This window comes from Leptonotus elevatus, chromosome 6, assembly GCF_054856555.1.
Source record: "Leptonotus elevatus isolate MCC_2025b chromosome 6, RoL_Lele_1.0, whole genome shotgun sequence".
Taxonomy (NCBI): Eukaryota; Metazoa; Chordata; class Actinopteri; order Syngnathiformes; family Syngnathidae; genus Leptonotus; species Leptonotus elevatus.
This window is the reverse complement of record NC_141244.1, coordinates 27,484,256-27,499,533: the sequence shown is the minus strand read 5'-3', so window position 1 is coordinate 27,499,533 and position 15,278 is coordinate 27,484,256. Positions and strand designations below refer to the sequence as shown.

The window sequence follows — 15,278 nt, the reverse complement described above, 5'->3', positions numbered from 1 at the left end:
TCTGCCGACCACAAGCGCCATCGGTTGGAAACGCCTCGTCGTTGTCGTCGTCGTCGTCGTCGTCGTCGTCGTCGTCGTCGTCGTCGTCGTCGTCGTCGTCGTCGTCGTTGTTGTCGTCGTCGTCGTCGTTTCAATTGTGCTTCATCGTTTTCATGTTTTCATTCAATTTGGAGTCATTGCTTCTGCATTCAGTTGTCTTTCGTGCTGCTTTCGACCTCCTGGTCACATTTCACCTCTCATAGAATCTTCCAGAAGGCCTGCCAGCTTGTGACCGCCACTTCCTGTTTGGCTGAAGTTAACAGGAAGTCAAGCGTTATGGTTGTTTTGACAAACCGCAAGGAGGAAGTCGGCCGAAAATGATGTCATGACAAACAGGAAACGACTTCATTGTAACTTTATTGAAGCTTTGGCAAGTGCGACATGACATTGGGTGTGCGTGTGATGTCGCCTCTGTCGGCGTGTGACGTCACTTCCTGTCTGCTGAGCGTTCACGTGGACGGACGTGTTACGGATGAGTAGACCACCTCCTCGCTCGTCTCCGCGGGCCTCAAACGACAACCACAACAGTTTAATAGCAACGCAACTGCGTGCGCGTGCGTGCGTGCGTGCGTGCGCGCGTGCGTGCGTGCGTGCGTGCGTGATACCTGTTGGCGGGCCGAGATTGAAACTGTACAGCGGCATAATTGATTTCGTCTGCATCCTGACCAATTTCCTGTCCGTCTGGACCGCCTCGCTCACCACCCACCTTGGCGTTACTGTACACATGTTCAGACCACTACACACGCGCGCACACACACACACACACACACACACACACACACACACACACACACACACACACACACGCACGCACGCACGCACGCACACACACACACACACACACACACACACACACACACACACACACACACACACACACACACACACACACACACACACACACACACTAACGTATTAGGCAAAGAGTTGTTCCAGGTGCATTGTGGGATGCCGGCATCGTACCTCGTTCTCCTCTTCAGCGCCTTTGCCTTCATTATGAGAGGCCAGCCGACGCTTCCTGCCGGAATGTCAAACACATGCTAACTGCGCTAACGCTAACGGCTAACATGCTAACGTCTAGCACGGGCCGCACCGTTTGACAAGGACAAAGACGACGGCAACGACGAGCAGCAGCGCCGTCAGGAGGCCCAAAGAGACGGCGAGCGGGACAGCAAAATGGCCGTCTTGAAAGTCACAAAGCAAATCGACAAGTTGATGACTCGGCAAGTTTTTCATGCGTGAAGCCACCGAAGAAGACGACGATCTCAACCGAGTGTGTTTGTGTGAAATCGCTGAAGAAGACAAGAAGAGAAAAAGATGACGTGAATAATCGGATAGTAACTTACCTGCGTGCGGTTGTTCCACGTTCAGCCTGAAGGGCGGCGACGCGGTGCGGGCACGGTCGACCAGACGGCAGGTGTAGTTGGCCGACTGTCCCGCCGTCAGTCGGAGGGCGGGGCCGGATTCGTTGAGGACGCGGCCATCTTTGTGCCAGCGCACGTTCAGATCGTGGAAGGAACAGCGGGACTCGCAGCTCAACGTCAGCGTGGCGCCCGCCCTCACGCCGCCGGGGGCGGAGCTCTGCACTCTCATCGGTTCGTCATCTAGAGGAGGCCGCGGTTACCATGGAGATGAAGCACCGCTGATGTGGCTCCAAAGGGCCCGTCAAACATTTGAAAGTGTGCGCTTTTGTATCTTGAAAAACTCGCAAGTCAAGGTACGTGCGTTTGATGCTCGACGGTCCTACCGGCAACGGTGACGGCCACGCCCTCTCGCCCAGTGAAATGTCCTTTGGCGTCCTCCGCTTCCATCCGGAATCGGAAGGTGGTGTTGTCTTGGATCTGGAGGTTGTGGATCTGCAGCGTGCAGTTTGTCTCCGCGTCCCCCAAGTACAAGAAGCGCCAGTTGGACGGCGCCTCGCTGTCGTACACGGACGGCGTGCTCCCTTGACAGATCTCGTGATTGACGCACCAGCGCACCCGAACCACCGGCATGATGGGCTCGAAAGAGCACAGCAGCGTGACGGCGGAGCCGCTCACCGCGCACGGCGCCGGTGAGTAGCGCACCCGCGCACCCGCCGAAGCTGAAAAATGAATCCAAATATGGCGCGGCGTTATTTGTGAAAAGATGGCGGCGCGTTGGCGTCTGCGATTCAGTCTTGCTGTTGAACTTTATACGGATCCGAATGTGCAGTTTTCTGCCTGTCGCTCGCAAATATTTACGCTCTGCTTGCCAAGATGGCCGAGCGCTCGGGATTGTGGGTAAAAAAGCCACGGAAATTCCCCGTCTCGGAATGAGGACGTATTCAAAGACGTCCTTCGGCCCGAGCGAGGACGCCGCAGTCGTCAACATTGTTTTGGGATCGGAGCGTCGGGAATGAGTCCAAACGGAATCTCCGCATTTGGAACGATCGCTCCGTCGCAAACTTGAGATTTTCAATTGTCATGTTTTTCATTTCATTTTCTGATTTTAGGCTTGATTTGACAAAACGAGAGAAAACTCGTCTCTATCCGGAACGACATTTTAGGGCAAAGGAAAGTTATTCTTGGAAAAACATGTTTACGATAGAAATAGAAATGCTTTCTTTGTTTTGTTTTAAATTGTAAGAACGTCCTCCCGCCGTGAGCACGACGTCACATCACACTTTGAGCAACACGCACACACACAGACGACAAGGCGTGTTCCCGGGGGTTCCCGGGGGTTCCCGCGGGTTCCCGTGGGTTCCCGCGGGTTCCCGCCCTTCGCTCACCTGCCAGGAGCAGCAAGACCAACACGTCGTTGGCGTGCTGTGGAAGAAACATGACGCGAAGAGACGAGAAGAGTGGATGGAAATGAAGAAAGACGAGCGGAGAGAAGAAGTTGAACTTGTTCTTCCTCTTTGCTTCTGCGCTGAGCAGAAAAGGGAAGAAGAAGAAATTGAAAGTGAGGCCAGAGAACAAAAGCTGAACGGCTCAGCGCGGACGTCAGGCTCATCGCTATTTTCTCACACTTTTGCATTTTTGTTGCCGATGAAGTGATTTTGCTGACGTGGTGCTTTTCATGACGAATTGTTGATTTCTTCTTCTTTCTTTTTCCGCGACCCCCAACCAACTCCATGCAAAAGGGGCTGTTTCTTGCCGCTCAGTTCCCGTTTCTTCCCGCGACGCAACACGCGAACCCTAACCAATCGCGTCACACGCTCTATTGAGACTTTAAGACGATTTCAAAGTGAAATCTCATTTCCACACGAGCGAATGTGCTCCATCGTTGTCACGTTTATTCGGAAGTGCGTGCGCAGGAAAACGCACGTTGACAGCCTTTGCAAAGGAATGCAAACGTGTTTGTTTCTTCTTTCTCGGCTTTCATGACGATCTGCCTCATCTGGCGCCGACGCGACAGAACCGGACAATTGAGAAAGGGAGGCCGATGACTTGCGCCTCGTTTGAGAATTTTGTGCCGATCAACACGACCAAGAATGATTTTCTTCTTGCAACGCAATAACAGAAATGTTGACCACGTGAGCGCGAGAGCGGATTTCTGCGGGTCAGTCGCGCCGTTTCATGCTCGACCGACGACACATTTGCACGCGAGGGCCGCTCTCGTTTTGGTTGGCTTCGTCGTTCCAAACATGCGTTTTTATTGAGAAGCGAGGCTTCAAATTCAGGTCCAGAAAGTATGAAAACAACATTTTTTCTTAAAACCCCGCCCCTGTTTGGCTTTAGCCACGGCTGCTTCGACTCAAGCGGCTGGCGAACGCGCCCGTTGAGCCGCCAGTTGCGGAGCGCGCGTGGCTCGGGCCAGACTGGCGGTCTTTTGACTTTCGCCAACATAGAAAATCATCAACTCGTTTGACAAGAAAAGGATGTGATGGAAGACACTGTGAAAGAAAACGGGACAAGAAAGGACATGCAGAGACGCAAAGGGACGTTGTGGGACGAAATAGGGAAAATTACAAATGGCAGCCATGATGAGACTGTTGGAAATCAGTCCTTGATTTCTGCATGTTCAAATAAATTCAAAGTTGAAATCTGTGAACAAGTTTGCCAGCTTTTATTTCAGAGTCTGAAAGACAAATTGAAGGGGCTGCTCAATCCTACAGCTCACCCACAAATGTGTCCTTCTCAAAGTTCATATATACACAAAATGTCGCCACCCCCTCCATCTTCAAGAAAGTACCATTTGGTCTTCCAGGCCATGTGACGTTTCCTGTCAAAACAAGTCTACACACCCCCTCTCCTTATCTCAGGATATGGGCAAACACTTCCTTGTACCAGGGACCCCCCATAAAACCCCAGATAGAGCACAGCCCCCCAGGAATAAAAGAGAGACTTTGATCTTGTTTTGTCAGCAAATCGAAATACAATCAGGCCATCTCCCATTGAGTTCTTTTAGTCCTCAACAGATGTGAGGTAAAGAATTGGCTCCTAGATAAACAATTGACCTCTGTAGCATCTTCGCACCAGAGACTCCCGCATAACGGCCCTGTTGTTTCAGACACCCCTTATTTAGATTAAATCAGACACCTCACTTCCTTAGGGGGGAGAGAACACAGACCACAGGCTAACTAACATATGGGGAACAGTTTTACATATCGAACTAAAATCAAAAACACTTTGAAGAATATATATTGAAACAGAAAAACAATGTTAATAATCCAACAAGACGCAACGGACGACGGGACACGAGATAAGCAGCACATCATAAGCCCCGTGAAAATCACATTGTGAGTCGTTGCTCACTTGCCGTACACGTTTACAAGCCATTCATGTTCCTTTTTGTTTTATTGAATGTTTTTACACTTTGGAGGAGACAAAGATGGAAATGCTTTCGCCACACTTTGTGATTGTTTCTCTGTCGTGCCGCATGAGTCGACATGAGGACAGCGATGAGCCTTCCCAAAAATGGAACCTCGGGAAAGGTTCGATGCCAGCATCCTGAATGGATCCAATTTGGTACGTAAGGATAAAGAATCTTTCTGAGCTGTCTCAGAAAAGTTCGCTTTCATTTTTTAAAATTCATTCTGTCTTGTTCACTTTTGTGTTTTGTTAAGGCGAATAAAAATGAACGAATGAATAAATATGTGATTTTGGATTGACTGTCGTGTCCCTCTTTGGAGTGAAACAAGGAATTATTTCCACTTGATTTGCTCTTCTCTCTTTTTTCTTTCGTCGTCTCCTCTTTTTTCTTGCCTTTGGCGCATGTTTGCCTTCCGGGATCGGCGCGTGCGAAGGTGACGCAATTTGTGCGCATGCGCACCAGGGTCGGGCGGCGGCCTCACTGCGCAGACTCGCTGCATCCTTCGAGCATCAGCAGTCCAGGCGACAGGACACGACAAGAGACGACGCCCGAATCGGAGCGGGCCACAGCAGCGTCGGCCCCGAACCTGGTTTTTGCTGACGAATGTGAAGGAAAACCCGCGCTGCGCCACCTGCGTCCTCTTTCCTTCCCTTCCTTCCTTCCTTCTTCCTCTTCTTGCTCCTCTTCTTCCATCGTCTGGACGCCTCCCGCCCTGCCACAAAATGGCGGACATGACGGAGCTGCGACCGTCCTACGGTGAGTTGAGTCCGCGGCAGCTTTCTGCCGGCCTGGCTTGGTTTTGCTTGTCGCCTTCACGCTTGCATTTAAGGGACAACTCCATCACTGGCGTCGCGCTGTCGCTGCACCTGCCGCGGGCACCACCCAGTCGACGGCCGCTCGGCCGCTCGGCCGCCATTTCGCCTCTTTCGCTTCTTTTCGACATTTGTCAGCTTCTCGTCTTTGGCTCGATATTCAAACGTGGCCTCGAAGTCACAGCAGCTGACTTTTTTTGTTTTTTTGTTGATTTATTATTATTATTATTATTTGGGGGGGATTTTTTCTCCCGGTAAAATCGCATTATTCATGTACACGTAGCCTATGATATAGTTGTTTGTTTTGGGGCGCTTATTTATGCGATCGTCCCGCTAAAACGTTATAGTGGGTGACGTCATGTCTGTACGCGGTGGTCCGAGTGCGGCCATACGTGCATGACGTCATTGTTATCACCACACTCGATCAGTTGTTCTGGTCGCGTTGGAAAGATTGAGCCATTCCCCGCGGCCTAATTGCCAAAAAGTAATCAATCCCCTGATATGATATGAGGGATAATTGTTATTTCGTTATACCGGATGACGAGTCAATCCCAACACATCCACTTCGTGTGCGTGCGCGTGCGTGCGCACGCGTGTGTGTGTGTTGCTAGGCAGCTAGCTGGTTCTTCTCAGCGTTTGCAAAGCATGACATCATGTGACTGTGAATGAAGGAAGCGCTTGATTCTGATAGGCTGCATCCAGACGTGTGTGTGTGCGCGTGTCACTTTAGGACAAGGAGTGCACAAAGAGCTTTACAACCTAAGCCCCCGACCCCCCCCCCCCTTTTTTTTGTTTCTCACAAAGACCCATCTCACTTCCTGTCTGTCTCGCAGCCATGTCTCCCGTCCTGGCGGGCTTCCTGGGCGCGGGCGTTCTGGTGGCGGCGGTGGTTGCGGCGCTTTTGCTGTGGTCCTTCTGCCAGCGCCGCTACCTGCGCGCGTCGGGCCGCTACAAGCTGCACGGCGACCGCTACTGCGACGCCGAGGACCCGCCCTACAAGTTCATCCACATGCTGAAGGGGATCAGCATTTACCCGGAATCGCTCAGCGGCAGCAAGCGGATCGTGCGCAACGCCAGGCGGGCCGAGCGGGACGGCGGCGGTGCGGCGGGCGCCAGGGGCATGGTGCTGGTGGACGCCGAGAACAACGTCCTGGACGTCCCGGGTCAGCTTCAGATGAGCCACCTGGTGGCGCCCGCCGGCTCGGGCCCCGCCCGCATGGAGCGCGCGCTGCCCGTGCGCGCCGACTACTGCTGTCTGGACGCCAGCTCGGCCGGCAGCAGTCAGAGCAGCAGCAAGACGGCGTCGCCCTTCACGCCCGCCTCCTCGGAAGCGGAAGCCGAAGCCGGCCTGGGCGCCGTCAGCCTCGCCGTGGACTACAACTTCCCCAAGAAGGCCCTGGTGGTCACCGTGGTCGGGGCCCGGGGCCTGCCCGCCATGGACGAGCAGTCGGGCAGCTCGGACCCGTACGTCAAGATGACCGTCCTGCCCGAGAAGAAGCACCGCGTCAAGACCCGCGTGCTGAGGAAGACGCTGGACCCGCTCTTCGACGAGACCTTCACCTTCTACGGCGTGGCCTACAGCTCGCTGCCCGAGCTCACGCTGCACTTCCTGGTGCTCAGCTTCGACCGCTTCGCCCGCGACGACGTCATCGGTGAGGCGCTGGTGCCGCTCAAGGGCGTGGACCCCAGCACGGGCCGGGTCCACCTGAGCCAGCCGATCACCAAGAGGAACATGCAGGTGAGCGGGGCCGGCGGATGACGTCGGGGACGCGCCGGCGGACTCGTCTTCATTGAAGCGCTTCAACTGTCCTCCATTTTTGCTGCGTGACGACCTCGGGCGGGATGCAAACCAGCAAACGTCGGGCGGCCATTAACATTCCGGGAAGACCGACGAGCTCGGCATGTCGCCCAATGCGGCGTCATTATTTCCAAACACAAAATCCAGTCGAGAGGTCCGAGACGAAAAGTTATTCAACAGGACCAATACTGGTACCGATGATTCGTCGTCAAGAAGGCATTGGTATTAAAAAAAAAAAAATCTCTCGGGGTGGGCAGCTCTCACCATTGGCTCCCGATTCCGACGCACGACGACACGGCTTCCGTTTTATAGTCCGGCTAAATCGCTGGTACTTTTTGCCGGCAAACAATTTATGTTTGACACTTTGGCCCGACTTGAAAGCGTCGACGCGACCCGCTTCAGCAACAAGGAAGCGCCGATGGCAGCATTTGCTCGAACTTGTCTTATAACAAATTGCATTTACAAAACACAAAAACATATTTCAACGGATCCATCTGATTGATCTTAACCCGTATTTGAATACTAACAAGTGCAGCAGACAAACTGGCTCGTACTTCTGCATTTTGACTTTAAAAATCAATTGGGAAACTTTTCGATACGCCGATTGGTGCATAAGAAAACGATGATGACTTTTTGTGTGTGTGTGGTTTGTGTCGTCAGTGCGAGAGCCGCGGCGAGCTGCTGGCGTCGTTGTCCTACCAGCCGGTGTCTCATCGGCTGAGCGTGGTGGTCCTCAAGGCTCGCCATCTCCCCAAGATGGACATCGCCGGATTGTCTGCCAGTGAGTCCGGAAAAAGACGCGAGTTCACGCGCCGTCCAATGTACAAAAGGGAAAATATTATTTCCATTGGCGATGTTATCCAAAGACGCTTTTCATATCTTGACACAATAGAAAAGAAATAATAATAATCCAACCCAATAATAATCGATAAATAGACGGCTCCTCCCAGCGGTCGGAGGTTGCGAACGTGACGCAGTCAAACAAGCTCACATTTTCCGACCTGGGCCGTTCGGTTTGATCGGCTTGAAGCCGCCGGTGTCAATGGCCGGCCGCGGCCGCCCATCAAGTCGTTGGGGAGGGGCCACTCCGTGCCAGACGGACAAATGCGCCAATGGCCGCCGTTTTAGCCCAAAAAAGAAGACAGAAAACAACAAGAGTTGAATGTTGTCAGGACGACAATTGTGGGCCTTTTTCGCCAACAATCTTGGTCATGGCAACAAATCTTCAGCAACTTTCATCCAACTGACAAAAAGAAAGAAATCGTTAACCAAACAAAAGCTTCTTTTTCCCACACAGTAAAAAGTGAAGTACTGACGCGTGTCGGAAGTCGATGCCGCTATTAATCGACCAATAGACAAATCGTTGATGATCAAATGAACGGAAATGATTTCGATCATCGCTGATCATTCATTGAATTTCGCTTGTCACATTTTCAACTCTTGACTGTTCTCGCGTTTCTCAAGTCGTCCGTCGAAGACGACATTTGCAAACCTTGGCTTTCGCCATTCATCACTTCTTCAAACAATCTTGAGTTGCAAAGTCATCCCAAAAATAGAGAGAAAGGCAAAAACCGCCAATATGGATGTCAAGTCAATGAAAATGACGACAATCCACCACCAAAAGACAAAATAAAGATACCACATGATGGCAGCAAAGCACTATGTTTGTCCAAATGAAAATCCTCGTTGACTTCCACAACATGAAAATGTCACCAAAGTCAGCCGGGAAGTAAATGTGATGATCTTTCGAAATTTGGGGAATGTTACAGCGCGCAATTCTCGTAATGGGATGGAAAGTTTCAACAAAACGTCTGACTTGGGGAAGAATGTGATAAGAAGCAACATTGCCGATTGCAACATTGCCGATTGCAACATTGCCGATTGCAACATTGCCGATTGCAAATGGCGTTTTCATTTTCATGCAAATCTTACGGAAATGTCATTTTCCAAAATCGCGATCTTCGGGATTGATGGCATCCAATTGTGATCCGTGCGGAAGGGCCCGGCACGAGGCCGTTCGCACCCCTAACGGTCCGTCGCACCGTGCGTCCGCAGATCCGTACGTGAAGGTCAACGTGTTCTACGGCCGCAAGCGCATCGCCAAGAAGAAGACGCACGTGAAGAAGTGCACGCTCAACCCCGTCTTCAACGAGTCCTTCATCTACGACATCCCGCCCGAGCTGCTGCCCGACATCTCGGTGGAGTTCCTGGTGGTGGACTTCGACCGCACCGCCAAGAACGAAGTCCTGGGCCGTCTGCTGCTGGGCCTGCACGCCGCCCCGCCCTCCGCCGCCGCCCACTGGCATGAAGTCTGCGAGAACCCCCGCCGGCAGATCTCCAAGTGGCACACCCTCAGCGAGTACTGAGCGTCGGACCCGCGCAAAAAACTCAACGTGTACAGAACGCGCTGTACGCACACGCACGCACGCACACACATTCTTGGGATCCTCCTTCACGCTATCTGTTATTTACACACACTCGACAAAATATGCTTGTGAACAAGAAAGTGTGTGCGTGCGTGCGTGTCTTGACAAAGAAGAAAAGCAAGTCGGTGTTGTCATCATGCAGTGAATTGCATGTCTTTGTGAAAAGAAGAACAACATCCTCCCTGCAGCCCCCCCCCCCCCCCCACCGCAGTCCAGACAGTTCCCAGCATGCCTTGCCGCCACCTCCTGGTGAGTGTCATGGAAATCCCCTGTGAGCGTGTGCCCCCCCCCCCCCCCCCCACGTCCAGCTCAAGGTCCATGAACGTACTTTTAGCTTGAAATGTGTGCGCAACCTCCAAAGAGGCGAGACTCGTTCAAGATGTTAAATCTTTGCCAAGAACGTTTGCGCCTTGATGAGCCGTATTCTCCCAGAGATCCCTTTGGAGAATATGGCGCGCTTTCAATGTTGCGTAACGGATCCCAAAGTACGACTTCCTGTCGTGTTAGTCCAGTGCGCTGAATTGTGCTTGCTCGTGAGGACCTTAAGCTGGACCTGACGTTCCCCGGTGTCGGTCGGGTTCTGGCGTGCAGGTACGAACGTGTAAATAATTTCGTGCGTGTGCTTGTTTGTGGCATGAATGATTTCCTTCCTCTCAGCTTCCTTTCATGGCTCGTGTGGCGGCAAAGAGCGCTCGGGTCGATCCCAGGTCGGGCCGTCCGTCCACTCGCTAGCCACCATGCTAAGCTAACATGACGGCCGTGCTAACCTGTGAAGCGTTCACTGACGGTACATGCCGTGAGTGGAAAAGCTCTTTGTCTGCTGCCGATGATGTCATAGCCCCGCGTGTGATGTCATGGACCTCAAACTCTTCGGCTCTGTCGGGAATCACAAACCCAACCGCAAAACACAAAGTTGGCCATTTTCAAACGAGTATCGGAATACTCCCTAATTATTTTTATACACCGCATCATCCCAAAATTGCAAATCCAGGCAATCGGATCCATCGTTTGCGCTCTCCAGTCAACGATCGCAAAATGCGCCACGAGCGAATGATTCCCGACACGAGCCTTCTTCTCATTTGCGCCACGAACATTGTGCGCCCGCCCTTCGAAAAGCACACCGCGCCCACGCTCCCGTCAACACGCCAAGCCGTCATGTGACCATGACGGGCGCACCCGACGGAGCCTTTAAGCCCCTCCCCATTCGCGTTACGTCAACATGGAGACTTGACATGTAGATTTTGTATCGATGTTCTTCTTCTAACTGTCCGATTTCCTGAAAGCTTTGCGCGCGTTGGAGCGCCCCCTGCTGTACACCTGAATGATGCTAACCTCCCCATTGACGTGCAAATAAAACAAGATAGCCTGACGCCTTCTTTCTTCTTCTCCCTTTTTGAGTTCGTCCAACTTTCTTCTTCATTCCTCAGCCCTGATGCGACGCCGGCCGCTGGTTTTGTTTCGTCACATCCGATGGTTGCTTTTGTCTTCCTTCCTCGAGCGCCATGAGCACAATTAAAATCAAAAACAACACTTGCTGATTCCTTCTCTAGCCACAGGGTGGTGCTGTTAAAAAGTGCCACACTTTAGCAGGCCACGCCCCTTACAAGATTGACTTGCCACTTGTTTCTTCTTTTTAATTGCTTTATTTCACAAATTGAAATCAAAAGCCAATCATGGCAAACATTAAGTCATACACAACAATCTCACAATAACAGTTAATGAAGGGGGGGGGGGGGGCAACATAAAATCAAATAAATAATCAAAAATTGCCAGGGGTCTTCAATTCAGAACTATTAAAAACACCAAAATGAGAACACAATGTTAAAGTCTTGACAAAGTAGCGATGGACTGTAAATCTCTTTCAAAAACAGGTTGACAAATGTACACTTATGAATATAAAACAGCAAGATGAATCAAATAATATTATTTTTCAAATGAATTGTCATAATTTAAAAACTTAAACGTAGAACGATAACATGAACAACGCGTGTCGGTCTTGAACCTCATGACGGAGCAAAGACAAAAGGTGCGAAGCCCAACATTTCTTTGTCATGACCCCTGCAACACTTGCATGACCTGTTTCGAGATTGTTCTTATTATGCTAACAAATGATGGAAAGATTGACTCGTATTTATTGCGAAAATGTTTTCTTTGGTTTCTTCACTAACAATTTGCAACAAAACGAAACAAGTCTTGCTAATACATTTAATACAGAGTTTTGCAACATTTCAAATTGACATACGTGTTCCCTCACTATAAAGCGGTTCCCTTTTTGCGGATTTTTTCAGTGCCATCTTGCATGCTTTTTTTTCTTCTTTTGTTTACAGTAATGCACCTATTTTATAAAAAAAAAATGATGAAGGTTTGAACATTGAGAATGTTTAAACAAGAGAGAAATGTGAGAAAATGTAAATGCCTCGATGAGAAAAGTGTATAAACTGCGTGGCGAGGGGTTTTGGAGCCTTAAAACATTTATAATAAATGTAAAACATGAAGATAACTACACCTGACTAACTACAACTACAACTTTGCAGATTTCATTTCATTGCGGGTATTTTTTGGAACCCTACCCCAGCAAAAAACGAGGGAACAATGTATACATATTCAATTTAATTTAGTCATTCAAAACCTCTTTTTTATATTTTGATAATAAAAAGGGTAACGATTGTTAGGTAAAGCAGAACGAAAGAAAGAAAAATAAAGAAAAGAGCTGGTTAGTTTTCAGGGTTCCGGGGTCCTGTTTCCGTCCGGTCACGTGATGACGACGGACCAGCGCGACATGTCCGCAGCCCATGAAAAGCTCGTGAAAATGTCTCAAGATGAGGACGACGACGACAAACTGCAGCTGATTAAAGGTGATCGGCTATACGTTTATTTTCTATATCGGCTCCAACTTTGACATTTCGTTGACGTTATTTTGGGGGGGGGGGGGGGGGGTTGCTGTGTGTTGCTGTGTGTTGCTGGTCGCACACGCAAACGCACAGCAGACTGAGCAGAGCTTTTGAGGACATCTGTTTGCAGTCAGACGCGTTTTTGCAAGGGGCGTGTAAGACATTGCTGCGTCCCGTGCGTGTGCAGGTGCCGTGTTCCTGGCGACGGTGTCGTCTTTGGGCCTGATCGCAGGCTTCGGATCCACTTTGGCTTTGTCCAGGAAGAACAACCCGGACTGCTTCAACAAGGTGACGAATGCCACCTCGAAGGTCACGACCTCGTCCTCTTATTATTTTTTATTCATTATTTATTCATTCATGTTATTATGAATGTTTGGCTTGTTTGGCTTCCATAGTACAAAAAAGAAAACACACAGATCGTCAATTAAGCAAAAAAGGAATAGGCTGAACTGATTATTGCCTATCCAACAACAAAACAATAAATAACTACTGCACTCGCATTATAATTCCTAAATGGTTTACATTTTTGTCAAAGGCACTATAATAAGCATTAATTACTCTACATTTGGAATTGTTCTTAAACCCCAACCGAGTCGTACGCAGCTTCAACGCATCATCAAGACCGTTCCATAATTTTACAGCATTACGTTTCAAACACAAATAAAACCCTTCAGTTGGTTTTTGGAAGCCATTGTGACTAGCAACCCTGGCCGTGCCGACCTGTGGGGAAAAAAGCGGATTTCAGAAACACTTTGCGTTGAAACCTTTCGCAGCTTACCATGCGTGATGACGCGCTCACCAGGCGTGTGCGTTTCCCCCGGCAGGGCGTCACGACGGCGGCGGCGCTCCCCGAGAGCGGCGCGGCGTTGGCCCTGCGGGCTCTGGGTCGCGGTTCGGCATACGCGGTGTGCGGCGTGGGCCTGCTCAGCTTGGCCGCGTGGAAGCTGCTCGGCGTCGGCAGCGTACGTCGTCGTTTGCGAACCTCGCAATTGGCCAGCAGGGAGGAAAAGCAAGCCTCGCGCCAACGTTTGTTTGTCTTTCAGCTGTCCGACTTCAGACACAAGATGGCGTCGTTGTTCCCGCCCATCCCCAAGTCGGACGCGGCGGCAGGGTCCGACCCGCATGACCTCGACTCGCTCTTCAAGTCCAAGTGACCGGACGGCAACGTGGCCAGTGCGGCGCGTGTTGGAAAGCGTGTGACGGCTGTGACTTTGTGGTGCCTTCAGGGACTCTGAAGGACTGTGGGAAGAACGTTTTGTGTCGGTGTTGGCTCCACACGCGGCACACAGCGACTCGTTTACGTTGAAAGCAGGTTAGCGGCTTGTGCTGCCGTAACTCGCACAAGCCCAAACTTGCTCAAATCTGTTTTTTCTTCATGGCTGGTTGAAAGTTGAACACACGTATGTCGTTTTTCTGAATACGTGTTTTAACAGGAAGACGAAATATGAGACGGTCATCTTTGGAAACTCTTGAATACATCTTGTGGAAAAGAGTCCCAAAAAAAAAACTGTCGATGTTTAATATTTGTGCAGTAGCTCGAACATCCAACAACAAAGTTGTGGCTTGCGAAAATGCCGAGTGGCCGGAAACTCCAAGAAAAGACGCAACGTGGTCAACTTGTACAGGAAGAAATACCGTAATGGGACGTAGTGCGTCTACAGGTCGTCCTCTAAGTTACGAACATTCGCAGACACTGACGAAGGCTGACTGATGTGCAAGTTAATATTTAAGGGCGCGCAACATCATACATTACGGTACAGTAGTGTACTGCAGTTCCCTTCTCTGCCACAAGCCCGCCGAGCAGCACCGCGCCATTTGCGCATTTCAACGACCGCACTCGATATTGGCGCCGCGCTGTCAGTACATTTCGTCGGCTCTCCTGGAGGATATTCGTGAAAAGCAGCCCTCGTCGTCTTCTGTCGGCGGCGCCGCAAAACGTACAATATCTCTTCAGCTTCCAAATCAATTGAATCTGACTCGGCGGTCGCCATCTTGATTCGTCATACGCACCGATCGCAATTCATGTGCACTTCAGGGACAGTCGGAAAACATCGTTTCCCTGAGACGCGCAATGCGTAATGCCTTCCACTTCAGCAGCCTCGCATGAACTCGACTCAATGACTCGTCCACCTTCGATGTGCAGTAAACATATTTATTATCTTTCTATTGCGTTGTCTTGTGTCAAAATAATGAACTGTGAGGGAAAGTGGTTGCGATAATGGCTGATGTATGTACTGTATAGAAAGTATACGTAAGGTATGTCATTTAATTGTTTGATTTTTTATTCTTACATGATTTTATTTCCCAAAAAATATTTTTTTCTATGTGTTTCGATTTGCAAACAAATTGGACTTGACAACCTCTCGGAAACCGTTATGTTTGTAAGGACAACCTGTATTTTATGTACAGCACGAAAGACATGTTTTATTTGAAAGTCAAACTGCATACATGAGTACCAAATAAATAATAAAATATAATCATAGACACCATAATTGTCATCCCATTTGACAGCATTTCCCATTGAAACTTGTTAGCG

At 50.2% G+C, this 15,278-nt stretch overlaps 3 protein-coding genes across 3 annotated transcripts; 2 read left to right on the top strand and 1 right to left on the bottom strand.

Moving 5' to 3' along the window:
* Positions 1-379: 379 nt before the first annotated feature.
* On the bottom strand, positions 380-2,922 carry LOC147173062 (uncharacterized). Its single transcript, XM_086078985.1, has 7 exons — positions 2,789-2,922; positions 1,787-2,122; positions 1,386-1,643; positions 1,133-1,223; positions 1,003-1,057; positions 645-775; positions 380-546 (listed from the first exon to the last, which is right to left on the bottom strand). The coding sequence occupies exons 1-7, from the start codon at positions 2,838-2,840 to the stop codon at positions 489-491; spliced, it is 981 nt and encodes a 326-aa protein (XP_085935111.1). The 5' UTR covers positions 2,841-2,922; the 3' UTR covers positions 380-488.
* A 2,364-nt stretch (positions 2,923-5,286) lies between these two features.
* On the top strand, positions 5,287-11,220 carry LOC147173061 (synaptotagmin-11-like). The gene is made up of 4 exons (XM_086079252.1): positions 5,287-5,571; positions 6,461-7,365; positions 8,086-8,206; positions 9,481-11,220. The coding sequence occupies exons 1-4, from the start codon at positions 5,538-5,540 to the stop codon at positions 9,789-9,791; spliced, it is 1,371 nt and encodes a 456-aa protein (XP_085935378.1). The 5' UTR covers positions 5,287-5,537; the 3' UTR covers positions 9,792-11,220.
* Positions 11,221-12,596: 1,376 nt separating this feature from the next.
* tmem242 (transmembrane protein 242) lies at positions 12,597-15,234 on the top strand. Its single transcript, XM_086078707.1, has 4 exons — positions 12,597-12,706; positions 12,930-13,030; positions 13,567-13,704; positions 13,786-15,234. The coding sequence occupies exons 1-4, from the start codon at positions 12,610-12,612 to the stop codon at positions 13,894-13,896; spliced, it is 447 nt and encodes a 148-aa protein (XP_085934833.1). The 5' UTR covers positions 12,597-12,609; the 3' UTR covers positions 13,897-15,234.
* The last annotated feature ends 44 nt before the right edge of the window (positions 15,235-15,278 follow it).